Source organism: Dermacentor variabilis, chromosome 9 (assembly GCF_050947875.1).
Source record: "Dermacentor variabilis isolate Ectoservices chromosome 9, ASM5094787v1, whole genome shotgun sequence".
Classification (NCBI taxonomy): domain Eukaryota; kingdom Metazoa; phylum Arthropoda; class Arachnida; order Ixodida; family Ixodidae; genus Dermacentor; species Dermacentor variabilis.
In genome coordinates this window covers 107,565,415-107,581,632 of record NC_134576.1, presented here as the reverse complement: position 1 = coordinate 107,581,632, position 16,218 = coordinate 107,565,415, and the positions used below count along the sequence as shown (strand labels likewise).

Below are 16,218 nucleotides of genomic sequence, written 5' to 3'. Positions count from 1 at the left end.
GCCTGTAAGATGGTTCGTAGCCAATGTATAATGTATTGTCTGAACCTCATGCGGTGACTGATTGCTGTTTAATTTTGCTGTTATGTCACTTGGTTATGGTCGCAGTGTTATGTTTTTCGAATATTGCCGCCTGGTCGGTTGCACTGGGAAGCAGCCTCTCGAAGTAATAATTTGATCCTGCAGTCTGCACAGCGACATAGACTCCCAATTTCCGCACACCGTGATTCCTGCTCCCCGTTCACCCTTTCCTGCTGCAGCCATGGGCAAATTGTGCCTCTGGCCTTTGTCGGCCGCGATTAGGCATGAACGGAGACCAGTATACGTGCTTACATGGTCGGACGTGTATGAAGTTGGGTGGAAAGGCCCGAAAAAGTGGCTGATGAAGGTGGTGCCCACGAAAGCGACTTGTCCATATTGAGACAATGTGGGACACTAAGTGTGAGCCACGCATTAGCAGCCTCCGAAATAAAAGAAACGTGCAGGTTGGAAAGGAGTCAATGCTAAAATTATGGGTAGTCCATGTCGCTGTATAGGCTGCGGCAGCAGATGCCTGCGTCACCCTATTGCTTCGCACTGCAAGTTGCTCATCTTTAACAGCGACTGTCGCTCCAAACAGGTGGGACACTCTGTCCAATCTGTATCTGCTGCTGGTTGTTGCTCGTTACTAGACCACCACGTGCGACGAAGGCAAGCATTACGCCTGTAGGTAGGCGGCTGAATGTACCGTAAGAGACCCGTGTATGTGAATGCTCACTGTTGCCATATGGTTTGTAGCCAATGTATAATATATTGTCTGAACCTTATGTGGTGATTTATTGCTGTTAATTTTGCTGTTATGTCACTTGGCTACGGTCGCAGTGTTATATTTTTAGAATATTGCGGCCTGGCACTGGGAAGCAGTCTCTCGAAGTAAGCATTCGCCCCTGCAGCCTGCACAGCGACATAGACTCCCAATTTTCATGCACCGTGATTCGTGCTCCCCGTTCGCCCTTTCCTGCTACAGCAATGGGCGAATTGTGCCTCTGGCCTTTCTCGGCCGCGATTAGGCATGAACGGAGACCAGCATACGTGCTTACATAGTCCGATGCGTATGAAGTTGATAGCCAGATGGTTGGAAAGGCCCGCAAAAGTAGCTGATGGAGGCGATGCCCACGAAAGCGACTTGTCCATATTGAGACAATGTGAGACACCAAGTGTGAGCCACACATTAGCGGCCCCCGAAAGAAAAGAAACGTGCAGGTTGGCTAGCAGGCTAGCAGATGGCAGGGCGAAGTCGAATTTGTCGATAACACGAAGCAAGGCAAGAGTTTGACGTAGTAGTTCTGCGGAAACCCGCAAGGTGGAGAGAAGTTGTGAATAAAGGAAAAATGAGACATCCACCTGTTCGTAGCAATTGCTACAAAGGAAACCCATACGGGTTCCTCGAAAGAAAAGCTTCATAGTTGAAGAAAAATTCGTCCTGGCTTCGTGTTGTCGACAAATTCGACTTCGCCCTGCCATCTGCTATCCGCCTGGTTAGCTCAGATGGTAGAGCGGCTGCCACGGAAACGCGGTGGTCCCGGGTTCGAGTCTCCGACCAGGACGAATTTTCCTTCAACTATGAGGCTTTTCTTTCGAGGAACCCGTATGGGTTTCCTTTGTAGCAATTGCTACGAACGGGTGGATGTCTAATTTTCCCTTTATTCACAACTTCTCTCTACCTTGCGGGTTTCCGCAGAACTACTACGTCAAACTCTTGCCTTGCTTCGTGTTGTCGTCGAATTCGACTTCGCCCTGCCATCTGCTAGCCGCCTGGTTAGCTCAGATGGTAGAGCGGCTGCTCCGGAAAGGCGGTTGTCCAGGTTTCGAGTCTCGGACCAGGACAAATTTTTCTTCAACTATGAGGCTTTTCTTTCGAGGGACCCGTATGGGTTTCCTTTGTAGCAATTGCTACTAACGGGTGGATGTCTAATTTTCCCTTTATTCACACCTTCTCTCCACCCTGCGGGTTTCCGCAAAACTACTGCGTCAAATATTGATGGGTGTCCTACTGGAATCTAAAAAAAGAGCGAGAAGCAACATTTGTGCGTTTTAAGACAACTAAAGACGCTATAAAGCTTTATTTGGTGACGTTTTTGTAAATTGTCGCATATATTGCATCGTACCGCCATGCGAAATTTAGGCTCGCATTTGTCCATTCTTGAATCGCACGAAATAATAGCATTGGCAATATATTTTGCAATGTGCCAATACGGCCACGTCTGTCGGTAAGGCATGACGTTATGTTGGCTAAGAACGGCGAGGTTGGCTATTGGCTAACACTGGGGCTGCGAGTGGGCGAAGTGTTGCCTAAAATGGCTAAGGACTGCAGTGCCTGCTAGTTTCCCATACTGGCGCCGCCAGTCGCCAGCCACGCAACTACCACTGCTGGCACGCGAGCACTAGATGATTGTAGAAGAAGTTAACGCTGTCGGTTTCGGGCCAATCGAATTTCGATCACGAGGTCCTGCACCGAGCAGGAGCCTCTTGATCCCAGTGTCGACTCCGCAGACAGTGGTCGCCGCGTCTGTCCATCGACTGACGACTTCTACGAACCGTGAGACGGCACCACAAAACTTCTCATTCCAGAAGTTCCCCCGCTCCAATCACACCGTGAAGGCGACAGTGACTCCACAAACAATACTTGGTCCGGCAACTACGTGTAGACATCCCGGCGTCGTTCGGTTGGGGACGCGCCGCATTGGGGTGCTTACAAAGCGAGTCGTCGCAGCAGACATGGTGGCACCAACGGGCTGGGGACTGATGTATTGGCGTCCTTTCAAAGCAAGTCGACGCCGCAGACATGCCGCCGCCTTTCCGACGGTCGCTTCCCTGAAGTACGCCAGCCTCCGCCGGTCGAATGTAACATTTGTGTCATTTAAGCTGTCATGTTGGTCAACAACCTGAACACTGAAACATTCATTTCCGCATTCCTCATCCGTTAAGCTCTTGGGTGAGCCTGATTTTGCGTAGTACTAAACATTTCTGTCAGCATAATAAGGAATGTCGCTGAAGTCAGCACTACGAAAAGGTCCCCTTTTCGTGGTGTTAGCTTCAGCGACAGTTTTCAATCTCGCCTTGTCGTAACGTGGGCATGACTGCACGGGCCCGCCACAGCCCGCGAGCTGGCATTGGGCCGGGTAAGAACTGCTGACTCGAGCCCGCGTCGGAGCTTCCTGCCTTGGAGCTTCGGGCTCGGCTCGGGCCCTAGACTCAGTCAGGCCCGGCTTAGGCCCGGACATGCTATTTGCAGCTCCACTAAACGGAAGACTACAAAAACTGCAGCCCTATGCAAAATTTAGGTCGGTGGTGTCTGTCGTTTTGGGGGGAAAGTCGAGGCAGCCAGACCATGACACAGCATCTGTACGTTGCACAGATTAGTGTACACCTGTGGCGCTCTTCGGCCACAGAGAAAACGGTACCAATTGATCAAGCGCACGCTCTGCACCTCCCGCTTTTTAATGCGATCAGCATTCTTTGCCTACTTAGGTACTTTTATCTATCTATCTATCTATCTATCTATCTATCTATCTATCTATCTATCTATCTATCTATCTATCTATCTATCTATCTATCTATCTATCTATCTATCTGTCTATCTGTCTGTCTGTCTGTCTGTCTGTCTGTCTGTCTGTCTGTCTGTCTGTCTATGTATCTATCTATCTATCTATCTATCTATCTATCTATCTATCTATCTATCTATCTATCTATCTATCTATCTATCTATCTATCTTACGCCATGTCACCCAATTGTCAACTAACTTGAGCCACTACATATGTACTCGAGATCATGGTACTTCCATCGTCGTCATACAAATACTGTCCATCGTTTTTAGGTAAAGCGTATGCGCGAATGCTGTAGAACTTCTCAGCACTGGTAAGAGGAATGTGATAAAGAAAACAGAGCGCAGGAAATGTTATTCTCTCATTGAATTTTTTTTTGTCTGCAATTTTCAAACGTTAAGTGGCTCAACCGTCGTATTCGAAGCCTTCTATGTTTTTTCTAGAATTGGGTGGGTTCCCTGCGAATTTTCCTGAACAAACAAGCATATAATATTCCACTCTGATAAAACTGCGTTGCCTACATTGTACATGCACTGTACTCAAACAAATGTAGACAAAGTACAGATTAGCATATATTGCGAAGAAAGGTGTATAGAACGTCGACTAAAGAACTGACACGATTATAATGAAGTCAAATAAACCAGTAATAATTGCATGTTCCCTGTGAAAATATGATTCCACATGAGCGTTAGCCAAGTGGATCACGAATTTTTGTTTAATGAAAAAAATTTCTAGTGTCCATGTATTATGGTATTCTTGAAAGTCAGCATACCAGCGCATTTAAATTTACATTCGCACCAAATTTATTGGCTAATGTTCCATCACTGTACATCCCAATGATTATATGATCTGCAAAACAGAGATGAAATGGCTGGTGATGTCTACGGGAGTGTTTATCTATGCCTTTCCCATAATATGTTGCCGCACAACTATTTAGAAATGTAGTACGGCCATTCATATCACAATTTATAGCACGAGCATGGTGACCAACGCATCTACTTTTCTCTACCCTCCTTCGTAAATGTAAGCAGGCGTTGTGCCACTCCCGGCGCCTGTTGCCAGCCTGATCCGTACCTATTTTCCCAACTGTCCATTGTGTGTGTTTTGTACCAAATATTCGACTAGTTATCTATGAGTGGTCGGCCAGCAATGAAACGAAATGAAATGTTTATTTCTCTCACAGATAAAGTACCCATCAAGGGGGGACGCATGGCAAAAAACTGTTGGCTGAGCACACGACAGTATTTTCATAATAACCGAGAACTTCACCCAGCTTCGTATAGACTCAAGGACTAATGGGTCGAACAGAACAGGGCCGGGCTGAATTGAGCCGGGCCGATCCAGCCTGGCTCCACGAATCTTTCAGGACCAGACTTGATAAGGGTCACGTTTAAAATCTCCGAGCCTGGTTCGGGCTGTCCAACGCATGGTACTTTTGGGCTCGTGCCGGGCCCGGCCTAAAAAAGTACGGTCCGTACAGTTCTCTATCAGTAACATTCTTTGTTCTACCACCATTAATCACTTCAACCCTCTTTCCGTTAACCTCTATATTGCTTTGCATGTGCGATAAATGTGTCTCAAAGTGCGTTTCGCATGGACAAAACATTGTGTGGAAGAAGTGAACGCTTCAGTTCATGGTTTTCCATATTCTGCAAATTTTATTTTCTTCGATACTTGTAAAAGTTGCATCGATGCATGCCGGTGTACTACGGTCTCCTGCAGTTCTTGAGCTTTGCTGAGTTTCTGTTCCGACTAAACGACTCCTTCGGCAACCTTCTGGATGCAAGCCTGGAAAACAAAGGGCGAGATGAAAAGGTACGATGAGTATGAAGTAGCCTGACGGCATGTACGCTGAATGGAGCAGTGCGTTTCTAATGAAGGAATTCCTCACTAAAATGCCTACTAGCATTGCTTAGCGGTACTACCGACTTCCTGCCAACTTTATCGGCATCCTATCTATATCCCCCCTCCCCGGATCTAGTAACATTTCCCATGTTATATTTTTTTAACGTCTCCTGCTTTCTCTAAGCACTGCTACCCTACAATTTCTAACAAATCAAAGATACTTTTTGCTTAAAGCAGCTTTAGTATGACGCAAATGCAAATTTTAAAAGCGACGCTACTATAGCGACTAGGAATGCTCAAAGAACATTGTGTGCCTGGTTTCGACGTTTGCAGAAAACAGAAATATAACAAATTCGATTACTCACGAAGTTCATGATCACGCTTAAAGGGGAAGCGCAGTCAACACATACGAAGCCGCAGAAAAGGACAACACGAGCGCTTACCGACAATTAACAGTTGCTTGAAGGAAAAGCACGCGTATAAAGGAAAACGAGGAAACTGCCCTTCACTCACTGCTTCACTGTGGAACCTTATCAGCTCTCGCAAATGTATACCTTGCGACACCGTGATCAATAGCGGAGCAAATTGAACGCGTTGGTAAGTTAGCATGCGAAGTGTAGCGTGTTTCTCGCCATTACAGCCTTTGTAAAATATATTTTAGCAAGTATTCGAAAGCGTAATTCGCGTGCGAAGTTTCAAACTAACGATTCTTTGGAGGGCAGCGAATTATAAGCTGCATGGTTCGGTTACAGGCAAGTGAAGTTCTTTGTGCCCTAGCCCTCCCCCCCCCCCCAATAAAAACACCTTAGCAGCAAATTAGGATGGGATTCTCAAAGGAGGCAGAAGTCTGCTTTCCTTTCTTTCTTAAGCACTTTTGGCAAGACAATGTAAAACAGCATAAGTAGTCACTTCAGTTACTACGTCTCAAGCTTGTTCAAGAATCCACGCACTTAGACATATGTTTCGATGCACAAACGGAGTCGCCCTTCGAAGAGAAAACGCGGAGTCAAATGTTCGCCTCACATGGCATATTATTTTTACTCTCTATTTTAGATTGAAATGCTAACGAACATACAAAGAAATTCCAATTTTTCTGCCGTTATGTTGTTCGTCTTCTTGTAACAGCCTTTAACTAAGCCTACATTACGTTCACATTAACGCAAAAGTACAATTGGCTCCTATTTCTTTCATCTTTTTTTTTTATAGTCCTGAAATTGAGATCTACCTGAATGTTTGCCGTTGTTCGTATTCTTTTTTTCATTTACTTTCGTTCGAGCTACTAATAACTTTCATCACCACTAAAGATTGGATGCGCCTTTTCTAATTGTCTGCTCGGTTTTCGAATATCACGCCATCCGCTTCGGGGTGCATGTCTCTGGTACTAAGGATTCAACCAGGTTATTCAATCATATAACTCACTGAAGCATCGTCGAACATCCTCATCTCTTCTGGAGTCATTCCACTGGATTCCTGCGTGTACAATTAGATGAAATGCAGTGAAAATGCAGTTCTTCCGTTGAAACATTCAGTGTCAATGCATTCTCTTGAGCTGTAAAAACGCGAATCTGTTTTTTACGCAGTGAGAACTCTCAAATCTGAATGGCTGATCTTTCTCTCTCTCTCTCTCTCTCTCTCTCTCTCTCTCTCGCTGTCGTATTGTTGTCTAAACGAACCATGCACATTGCAGTTATTAGATTTAGTATGTATGGATTGAACTAGGAGTAATTCTTTGATATATAATGTTATTGTAATAACAGTGACGTGCCAACCTTTTATCACATTCTTGGTATCGACCTAAAGCAACGTCGTGTGATATTTTTCTACATTGCTCTTTCTTTGACGGACGCTTTCGATCGTTAATATGCTGCTCCCACCATGCTGAAGACCTTCATGCTGCGCAGTAGTCGTTTCTCATTTTTCATGGTTCCTTCTTACAATATCACTGAGGCGTCTGTATTTCTTCCACGGAATCTCTATGCAAAGAATATGGAAAAGCAATAGAACGTCCATCCTGTATTTCACGACAACGCCCGCACTCTACTTTGTTAGCTCATCGACGGCATACACTACGCTTCACGTGGCCTGCCTTACTCGTGCAGGGCATGCATTGATCCGGCCATGACGCGCAATTAAGTCTAGCACTTTAGTGGTGACATGCTCCTTCCAACGATCAAGAGCGTGTGTGCCTTCTTTGTTGCACTCGTGACAACTGTGCCAAGCTGGCTTTACCACATTCCACGCGATGTGGGAAGAAGCGAACTTCACCGGCTCCTATTGCTTTACGTGCGACAGCATATCCACCGCAATCTTTTGTTCGCATACTGACGTAATATGTATGGAATGCCAAATGTAAGCGTCGTTGTAAGCGAATGCGTAAAGAGGGGCAAGCCGCCGTGAGACCTTTGCAGACGTCGTCGACGTGTGTGTTCCTAAGTTGGCCGCTCTGTAACGTCTTTTCGGCAGTCAGATAGCTCAAGCAAAATGTTACGCAGGTCAAATGCACATCTTGGAATCTATGTGAAGTGAAGCTTTCGCAAATTGGGCGACTAATTGCTGTATTTTTTTCTGTCCGTTTCATTCCTGCGTCTTTAGCGTAATGAAACGTGGCGTGCGGGCGTGTGTGCCCGCGTGCCCGCGTGCCCACGCGACATATGCTATCACGCGACGATCATCTCAAGAATACTGGTTGGCGTTCGCACCATTGAAGATTACGCGCGACTGTGGCCTAGTGGTCAGATCATCGGGCTACTCCGCTGAAGGACTAAGGTCCGATGCCACCATCGGGCACGTGATTTATTTTTCATTAAGTACGTGTACAACGTGCAATTAAGTTAAGTACAACGACTATGTTTCTTGCAGTTCGTTGGAGCAGGGAATAGGAGCGAGGAGGTACGTACTGCAAATTCGATGTTCACGAATTAATTTATCAAGCATCTCGTGACAGGTGGGCTTGCACGAGAAAAAGAACTCACCTTAAACTTGTTCGCCTTCTCTAGCAAGCAGTCCTTTATCTGAAAGTTAGAGTACTTCAAATCAGCAAGTTTCTTTTTTTTATTATTCCCAGTGCTACCTAATGCTTCAATACATTAGGCTTGTTTTTAGGCAAACATATTGTGTGGTCAATTTCTGCTTTATCACATTGCGTTGCCATTGATCGAAGACATTACGTTATTTGACGACGCTGTATGTGACAGCCATTAATGAAACATCCGAAAAATTGTAAACAAGATTAAAGTTATAATCCAGTGAGAGCGTGCTTATTCTCACTATTCTCACTAGATTTCTAAATAATTCTTGAATAAAGTAATGACGGTGCGCAAGGCTTGCGTGTAGGAACCGAACCACGTTTTAGTTTTTCACAAAGCTTCTTTTTTCTCTTGGTGGACGTTCCTTTTCTTTAACATGCCTCCTCCTGAGTTTCATATAAAGCTTATGATAGTATCAAACGGATGATCAGTGTGTAATCTAGGCTTTGATCATGTTCTAGCCGAAGGAGGTGGCTTCGCTGGATAAGACATGTTTTCTTCTTTTTCGCTTGTTTCATATGTTTTTTGCGTGATAACGGTCATATCCGTCCTACATGTACATGTATCAGTTAACATTACTCAAAGGTTAGCTCCTTGCATTGTTCCATCATTCCCGTGTACGTGTTGTTTCCTTGCGTTGTTTAGCTAGAATGAATTCATATCGATTAGCTCAACTTTCAACGCTTCTTCCACCTCTTTATTCATCTGAAAGATGAGTTATATTATCGACCCTAAGTTACTGGTATCATCGTTAATAAAATGTTCCCCGCATATTTTTCTAGACGTCACATCCGCATCTCGCAAGTCCTGGTGGATTGCAGTTTTTCGCACGTTACTCACACTCCGGCAGAGTTAAATAGAAGAAAACAAGGGCTAAATATAGAAAGCCCGTCTCAAAACATCGTTTTAATGACGATGCTTACGGCAGGGTAAGAATAACGGTTCCGAGGGCGCAAACGAAATGATAGCTAAGCATTACAGCTAATGTATAAGAGCTGTGCTTTCACACAAGTTAGTCATTTCTGACGACGAATGATTCGTTGTCCGTGTTCCTTAAGTTCTGCTGCTACAATCCTCAAAGGATTCTGCGAGGTTTAAAAAAAAATCTGTTTCTCAACTCGTACTCACCGCAGTTGCCCTTTTCTGAGGGTCATCGATGGTGATGTGTTCGCCACCGCATTCCATGACTGTCGGAATGACGCCCTTGGCAAACTGGGCGTAAATGGCGCCATTTGAGAACTTCACTAAATTATCAGCGAATCACGTCAAGCAGCAACATAGATGTCCGCAGTAAAGGCATACACAAGTGTTATCTAATAGATAGATAGATAGATAGATAGATAGATAGATAGATAGATAGATAGATAGATAGATAGATAGATAGATAGATAGATAGATAGATAGATAGATAGATAGATAGATAGATAGATAGATAGATAGATAGATAGATAGATAGATAGATAGATAGATAGATAGATAGATAGATAGATAGATAGATAGATAGATAGATAGATAGATAGATAGATAGATAGATAGATAGATAGATAGATAGATAGATAGATAGATTTTACTAAACAGAGGCTGCAAAATTGTTCTCATGCAGTGTACTCAAGCCTCCTACTCTGTATGAAGAAAACAGTTCCTGAAATTTCTCAAAACAGAATACACTCATATAATGTTTAAATTATGGGGTTTTGCGTGCCAACACCAATTTCTGATTATGAGGCACGCCGTAGGGGAGGACTCCGAAAATTTTGACCACCTGGGGTTCCTTAACGTGCACTTAAATCTAAGCACACGGGTGTTTTCGCATCTCGTCTCCATCGAAATACGGCCGCCGTGGCCGGGATTCAATCCCGCGACCTCGTGCTCAGTAGCCCAACACCATAGCCACTGAGCAACCACGGCAGGCTCAAATAATGCTTGCTACAATGTATCCTACTCAGGAAAGTCTTTAAGGTACCCAAATACATGAGAAGTCTTTATGGGAGGCTAGTGACTAGTCTTTTCGAAGTGTTTCTGCGTTCGCCATTGCACTAGCAACATGGTTCACTGCGAAGACTCATCTAAAGCGTGTACCAGTAAAAAGAAAACAACGGCGGTTTCATGGAATTGCTCCCATGCAGTTTACTTTATTGATAATGGTACTTACTTTATCGATAATGTCAGCGTTGACGTCCTTCGCGGCTGAGAGACACTCACTCGCGCTGTCGATCTTGCTCAGATATTCCTGGGCCTTGGCCTTATCCTTCACAAACTGTCGCACTAAGTTTTTCAATTGCTCGATGACGGCGTCCACTTCAGCTGCATTCGAGAAAGAGAGAGGAAGAATATGCATTGCGTAAGGTAAGAACGTTAACCGGAAAAGCACGCAATTGGCTACGTGACAGAGGTGGAGAAGGTAACATAAAAGCCGGTGGACTCAACTTCAGTTGACAACTGCGTAAATCGAAGCGTCCTTCGTGTAATGGGCTCGCGAAACGAGCGCGCGCGCGCGCGCGTGTTTGTGTGTGCGTGCGTGCCTGCGTACCTGCGCGTGTGTGTTTGTTTTTGTGTGTATGTGTGCCTGCGTGCGTGCAAGTGTGTATGTGTGTGTGCGTGCGTGCCTGCGTGCACGTGTGGGTTTGTGTGTGTATGTGTGTATGTCTGTGTGTGTGCGCGCGCGCGTACGTGTGTGCGTGTGTGCGTGCCTGCGTGCGTGTGTGTTTGTGTGTTTATGCGTGCCTGCGTGCGCGCGTGTGTGCATCGTGGTGTCCTAGGTGTAGACAGTAGTATAAATCAGCAGCATGTTATCCGAAGAAATGGTTTCATTTGCAGTGAACAATTGAGAGGTTACATTTTATATGCACATATTTACATGCAGTATAACACATATCTTGTATTTGTTGAAATTTTCAGTGGTGTTGTCGGGCTTCACTTGTGGTGGTTCTATTGCGTTGGTTTCATCTAGTGCAACTGCGGACCGAACTGCGCCCAGCGTCTCAACGTGTTCGCCTGCCCGCGAGAGTGTTCCGAGCCGCTTGTCGTCATGGTTTCAATATCAGGCTGGCGTGCTAAAGACTACGTTTTCGAATCCTGCCATTAGACAATTTTATTAATGTTTAATTAATTATTTACAGCAGCGTACTGGGGAAAAAAATTGTGAGCCTGCGTAGTCACAAAGCCGTTTTGAAGCCCAAAAGGACCAGATTTATGCCGATCCGGGTACTAAACGCCTATCCAAGGGTGGCCGAATTGCCCTGCTTGCAGCTCCCATGGAATTTATAGCGCTGCAGTGCCCTCCAGTAATTATTGTATGAAATTCTATGCTCGAAACGGTAAACTCGTAAACTACTTCGCTGCACCGTTCCTAGATGGCGCGATCACATTAAACTCGTTCGGCGTCACAGGCCAGATACATACAAAAAAAAGTCCGGACCTCTCCAAGAAAGCTTCGCTTTAAAATGAGCGAGAGGGTTTTCTGAATACAGAGACGCAAACGGGAAGGGTGACGTGGTCAAACGCGATCGCACAAGCCCGTTGATGCTATAAGAGGTTTTAGCGCCTTGTGTGCCAAGGAACAGCGAGGTCTACGTCTTCTTTTTAATGCTGTATCAAAATTGAGGCTGGTCGTTTGGATCTCCTAATGTGTAGAATTATTGTCTGTATTTTTCAAGCTGAGGACAGTCGCACGACGGGTGTTCGTGCAACCGCTGACAGAGCTCGCAGCACTTTCATTCAGTAATGTTCACCAGATAGGCATGCATTTGCTAGTTGATTTAGTTAGTAAGGGAATGTTTACAAGTTTATAAGTCGACAAAACTACTATCGTTTTTTGCTACGGCTGTCTACTAATTTGCTATCGCAATCGATGCTTCGCCTTTCGGGCGAAACTGTGACTTTTTTCTTACTTTTGCATGGCTTGCGCATCAGAGATGATGTGTGTAAACTTGTAGTCGGTGACAACCGAAGAATTAAATACACCCGCAAAAACCCAGTGCACCTGCCCTTCAAATCTGAAACAGAGCCTAGCCAGGTGGGGCCCACTCACAAAAATACACAAACTACATACAACAAATTTTTATTGGTTATTTCCTGCCCTTTTATTGCTTCTTTAATTCAACTTTCCTGACGACATGCGGTGTCCCGTGTTTAAAAAACCTGTTTTCGTTTCGTACAGATTGCTCTTGATGTCATTGGTTTATGGAGGAGGAGGAGGAAAAACTTTATTTGCTCTAATTGGTTAGAAATTAGCGGTGGCAGATGCGGTTTCAGGAAGAAACTTGAATACCAATGGCAAGTTTTTTTCTGTGATCCTAATATCCCTGCTAGCCAGAGTTACCGTTTCAGCTTGCAACAACGAGCTTTTATTTTCTACTTAGTCGAGCATTTACATTAGGCGAGCAATGTCACTAAGATGTGAGTGAACTCCAGAGGGCTCTGCCCTCTTTCAGAGCTGAAGCGCAGGTGTGCAGCGTTTTTGGGGGTCGAGCTTGTCTCTAATTCTTACCTTGTCACCGACTAAAGCACCAGGGGCTATTCCGGCGTCAATGCTGACCTTACTTTGATGCTCTCGCGAGGCACGCTGCTTAGTAATTTCCACTCTACTTGTGAGCTACGTTTGACTTTGGCTATGGCCTGTTCCTATTGGTGCAAAAAGCAACATCTTGCTGCAAAAAGCAACGAAACATTTCTCGAAGCGGTGCTCTGTGTGTCTCACCTACCAGCGATTGGCAAAAAAAATAAAGAAATCTATAACCTTCCTGGAACTCGCACGGACTCGAAATGAAGAAGTGAATGAATTGTTGCTCCAATTAACATTTCCCCGTGGGCCATATATTCTACCGAGTGTGAACGTATTAACTGAAACACCGATGCATCCTGGTGCAGGTCTAGAGTGCCTATATCTCAGATGTAACGTAGGGCTTAGCGCTTCTAGCAAAATGTTATTTTTTCAGTGCTCGGTGACTGCAATTACATCGTGTACTTTAGGGCCTCATTAATTACGAGTTCTCCAAAGAAATAGTTTTAATAATCGCATTGGCTATTTACCATTTAATACGGATGTCCGTCGCTGTTATTAAGCTTGGTCGGTAAAACATCCTTTCATCTTGTATCCAGTATATCTCACAATCTAGCACATTAGTCGCAAAAACACGTTAGTGTTTTAGTCAGTTTACTCCCCTCCCGCAATATAATATCTTTTCTGCAATTTAGGAGGTCCCGTCGCAATTACAAAGACTTGACTCCTCCTCAGCCACTTCAGTATTGATTGCGGGGTCACACCGCTGCGCAGCCTGCCTCCAGTGCCTGAATGACGTGTAACGTTGGATCACGTGCCGTTCACGACTGCCTGGTTCAGTCCCACAGCGTGGTGTGTTTGTTTAGTATTTCAGCCACGGAAGTGAGGTCTATTGTAAAGTTTGTTTCAAACGCGCGTGTTCTCTGTTTTGATTGTAAGGTTTTATGTTCTGTACCAAAATACTTGCGTGCGAATTTGTACCAGATTTGTTCTATGTACTATCGCAGAAAAAAAAAGGCAAGGTAGCTTTATAGAGAAGCTCACAGTCGTTAAGTACAGGTGGCAAACTTTAAAGCCCCCGAAATATACGAAATAACAAGTTCCACTCGCAAAATTGAAGCAGTCGAATGCGAGAAGACAGATATACGCGACCGAAACAGCGTGGTATGCAGCGACATATCGCATATATACGGACTTCCGATCGGTTTCAACAAGTGCAGGGACCTTGTGGAAGACATTCACGATTTATCGCTATACTTAGTTTAATTTAATTTTGTAATTTTTTTGCTACAATATCACTTTCTGGAATATCTCTACGGCGCAATGAGAGTGCACGTGATAAGTAACAAAATGCGACCGAATGTGCGCGATCTTGTGCTCAGCCCGAATATACGTCAATGAGCTATGCTGTACTCACCATTGGCGTTCACCGCGACAAAAGTGAAGCAGAGTACCACAAAGATTGCCACAACTTGGTGCTTCATGTTCTTCGCGGCGAAGGAAGGCGTTTCTTCCGCAGGTTAACACGAGAGCCCACAGCACTCCTTCCCAAGCAGCGACTGTGGAAGTTGAGAAGTTACAATGGCGTCGGTCTTGCGAGTCTAGAACTCTTCTAGCGAATGAACGCACAAGTTGCGGGATTGGTTTCCACCTGGTGTGGTCTGGTGCGTGTTAGCGACTCTCTATATATATAGGGCATAGGCGGAAAGCCACTGACTCGGATGCATTTGCTGCAACAAAACAAAACAAATGAAACACAAAGTTCTGGAGGGCTCGCTCTGGATACCATAAAGACTGTTCTGTCACAAGACCGAGTTCTGACAGTCATCCTTTCCTCTTTTTTATTATTATTTCCTTCTCTGAAGCGGTTGCTCCTCTCTTACATAAGCTGCGTGCAGGGTGACTAATAAGCTGGCGTATGGTCGGCGACAAACCACAGCTGCTTGGCACAGCTATAGGCTCAACTAAGGCGGAAGCTAACTGGCTCACATATGGTGCACTATTACCGAAGGAGCACGCGAATTAGAAAGCGAATGATGTCATGGGCACGGTGACACAATGGGCCCTATCGGGGCTCATTTGAACAAGGATGTCCCGCACAGATATTAGTGGCTTCCCCGAGAAGAGGCCAGTCCACTTCTGCCCGTGTGCTTAGAAAGAAAGAGTTACGCTTTGCCACGCATGACTTGGTTCACGCGGAAAGAGCTTGCAAGACAGACTTCCTTGTGTCCGCCTCAGCGAGGGCTGGGTCGTAATAGTGGTGCAACGTTGTCATATTTGCTGGTTCTCGTTTCAGTCGAGTATTCGTGAAACTGCTTCACCAAGAGCGACTTCTACATGCTCGTTCCGCTGTTCTATGGATGCCCGGAAAGTGTTCATATCAAGGACGATGACGGTAATAGCCAAGCAGGTCATTCTGAAGAAACTCACTATCGTAGAGGATCCTCGCGTTTGCCGCCGCGCTGGATACGGCTTTTCGAAAGCATTTCCCACTACTCAGTGCTGAACATCCACTCGGTGGTGATACTGGCACACTAACGAAAAGTCAGAAAAAGGTGTTCAAACGTATTTCAACCGTGCGTCCTCCGGGCAGAAACAAACGGTATATTCAATTTTTCGTATTCCAGAGCTCTGGCCTCACCTGTTCAATATGTACGTCCACGAATGTTGGACTTTGCCCCCTTCGACTTTCTGTGGAACTTCACGGCGACGTGCCAGCGTAACTAAATCGTCACAATTTTTTAAGAAATTACGCTTGAAAATGTCGGTCCAGCGTCAACAAGTTACCACTAAAAGCGCGGAGGGCGCACTTCCTTCTAACAACATATGTATTTACAACACCTGACCGTAACATTTCCTCTGCATCAAAGTACTCTTTTTGTCAGGAATGGTCGGTGAAATCATACGACGGGAGCACATAGTTTTCCAGCTTTCTAGCCGACAGCACACTGACTTGAAGAAGACGCGCCAAGTTGCACCGCATACTGATTTATTACAGCTGGCGTTGGGATGGCTATGGCAGAACGAGAGTCATTCAGTTTGTTTGCGCGTGCAGCTGTTGAGAGGCATTTAGCAGGGAAGGGGAAAAAGTGGTACGCGTATAATCACATGTGCACGCGACTTTGTGTGGGCTCCCGCATTTCGGCGTACTTGGATTTGCGTGTACGCTTGTGCATTTGCGGTTTCGTCGTATGTGTGTCGGGGTGCGTGCGCCGGCGTGGGCACGTGCGTGTGGATGTGTACTCACGTGCGTACAATTTTTCC

The 16,218-nt window shown here is 45.3% G+C and overlaps 1 protein-coding gene across 1 annotated transcript; it reads right to left on the bottom strand.

Moving 5' to 3' along the window:
* Nucleotides 1-4,732: 4,732 nt before the first annotated feature.
* LOC142557242 (uncharacterized) lies at nucleotides 4,733-14,622 on the bottom strand. The gene is made up of 6 exons (XM_075668945.1): nucleotides 14,372-14,622; nucleotides 10,606-10,757; nucleotides 9,582-9,665; nucleotides 8,400-8,438; nucleotides 6,847-6,897; nucleotides 4,733-5,370 (listed from the first exon to the last, which is right to left on the bottom strand). Exons 1-6 carry the CDS (start codon nucleotides 14,436-14,438, stop codon nucleotides 5,335-5,337), a joined length of 429 nt encoding a protein of 142 aa, XP_075525060.1. The 5' UTR covers nucleotides 14,439-14,622; the 3' UTR covers nucleotides 4,733-5,334.
* Nucleotides 14,623-16,218: the final 1,596 nt, after the last annotated feature.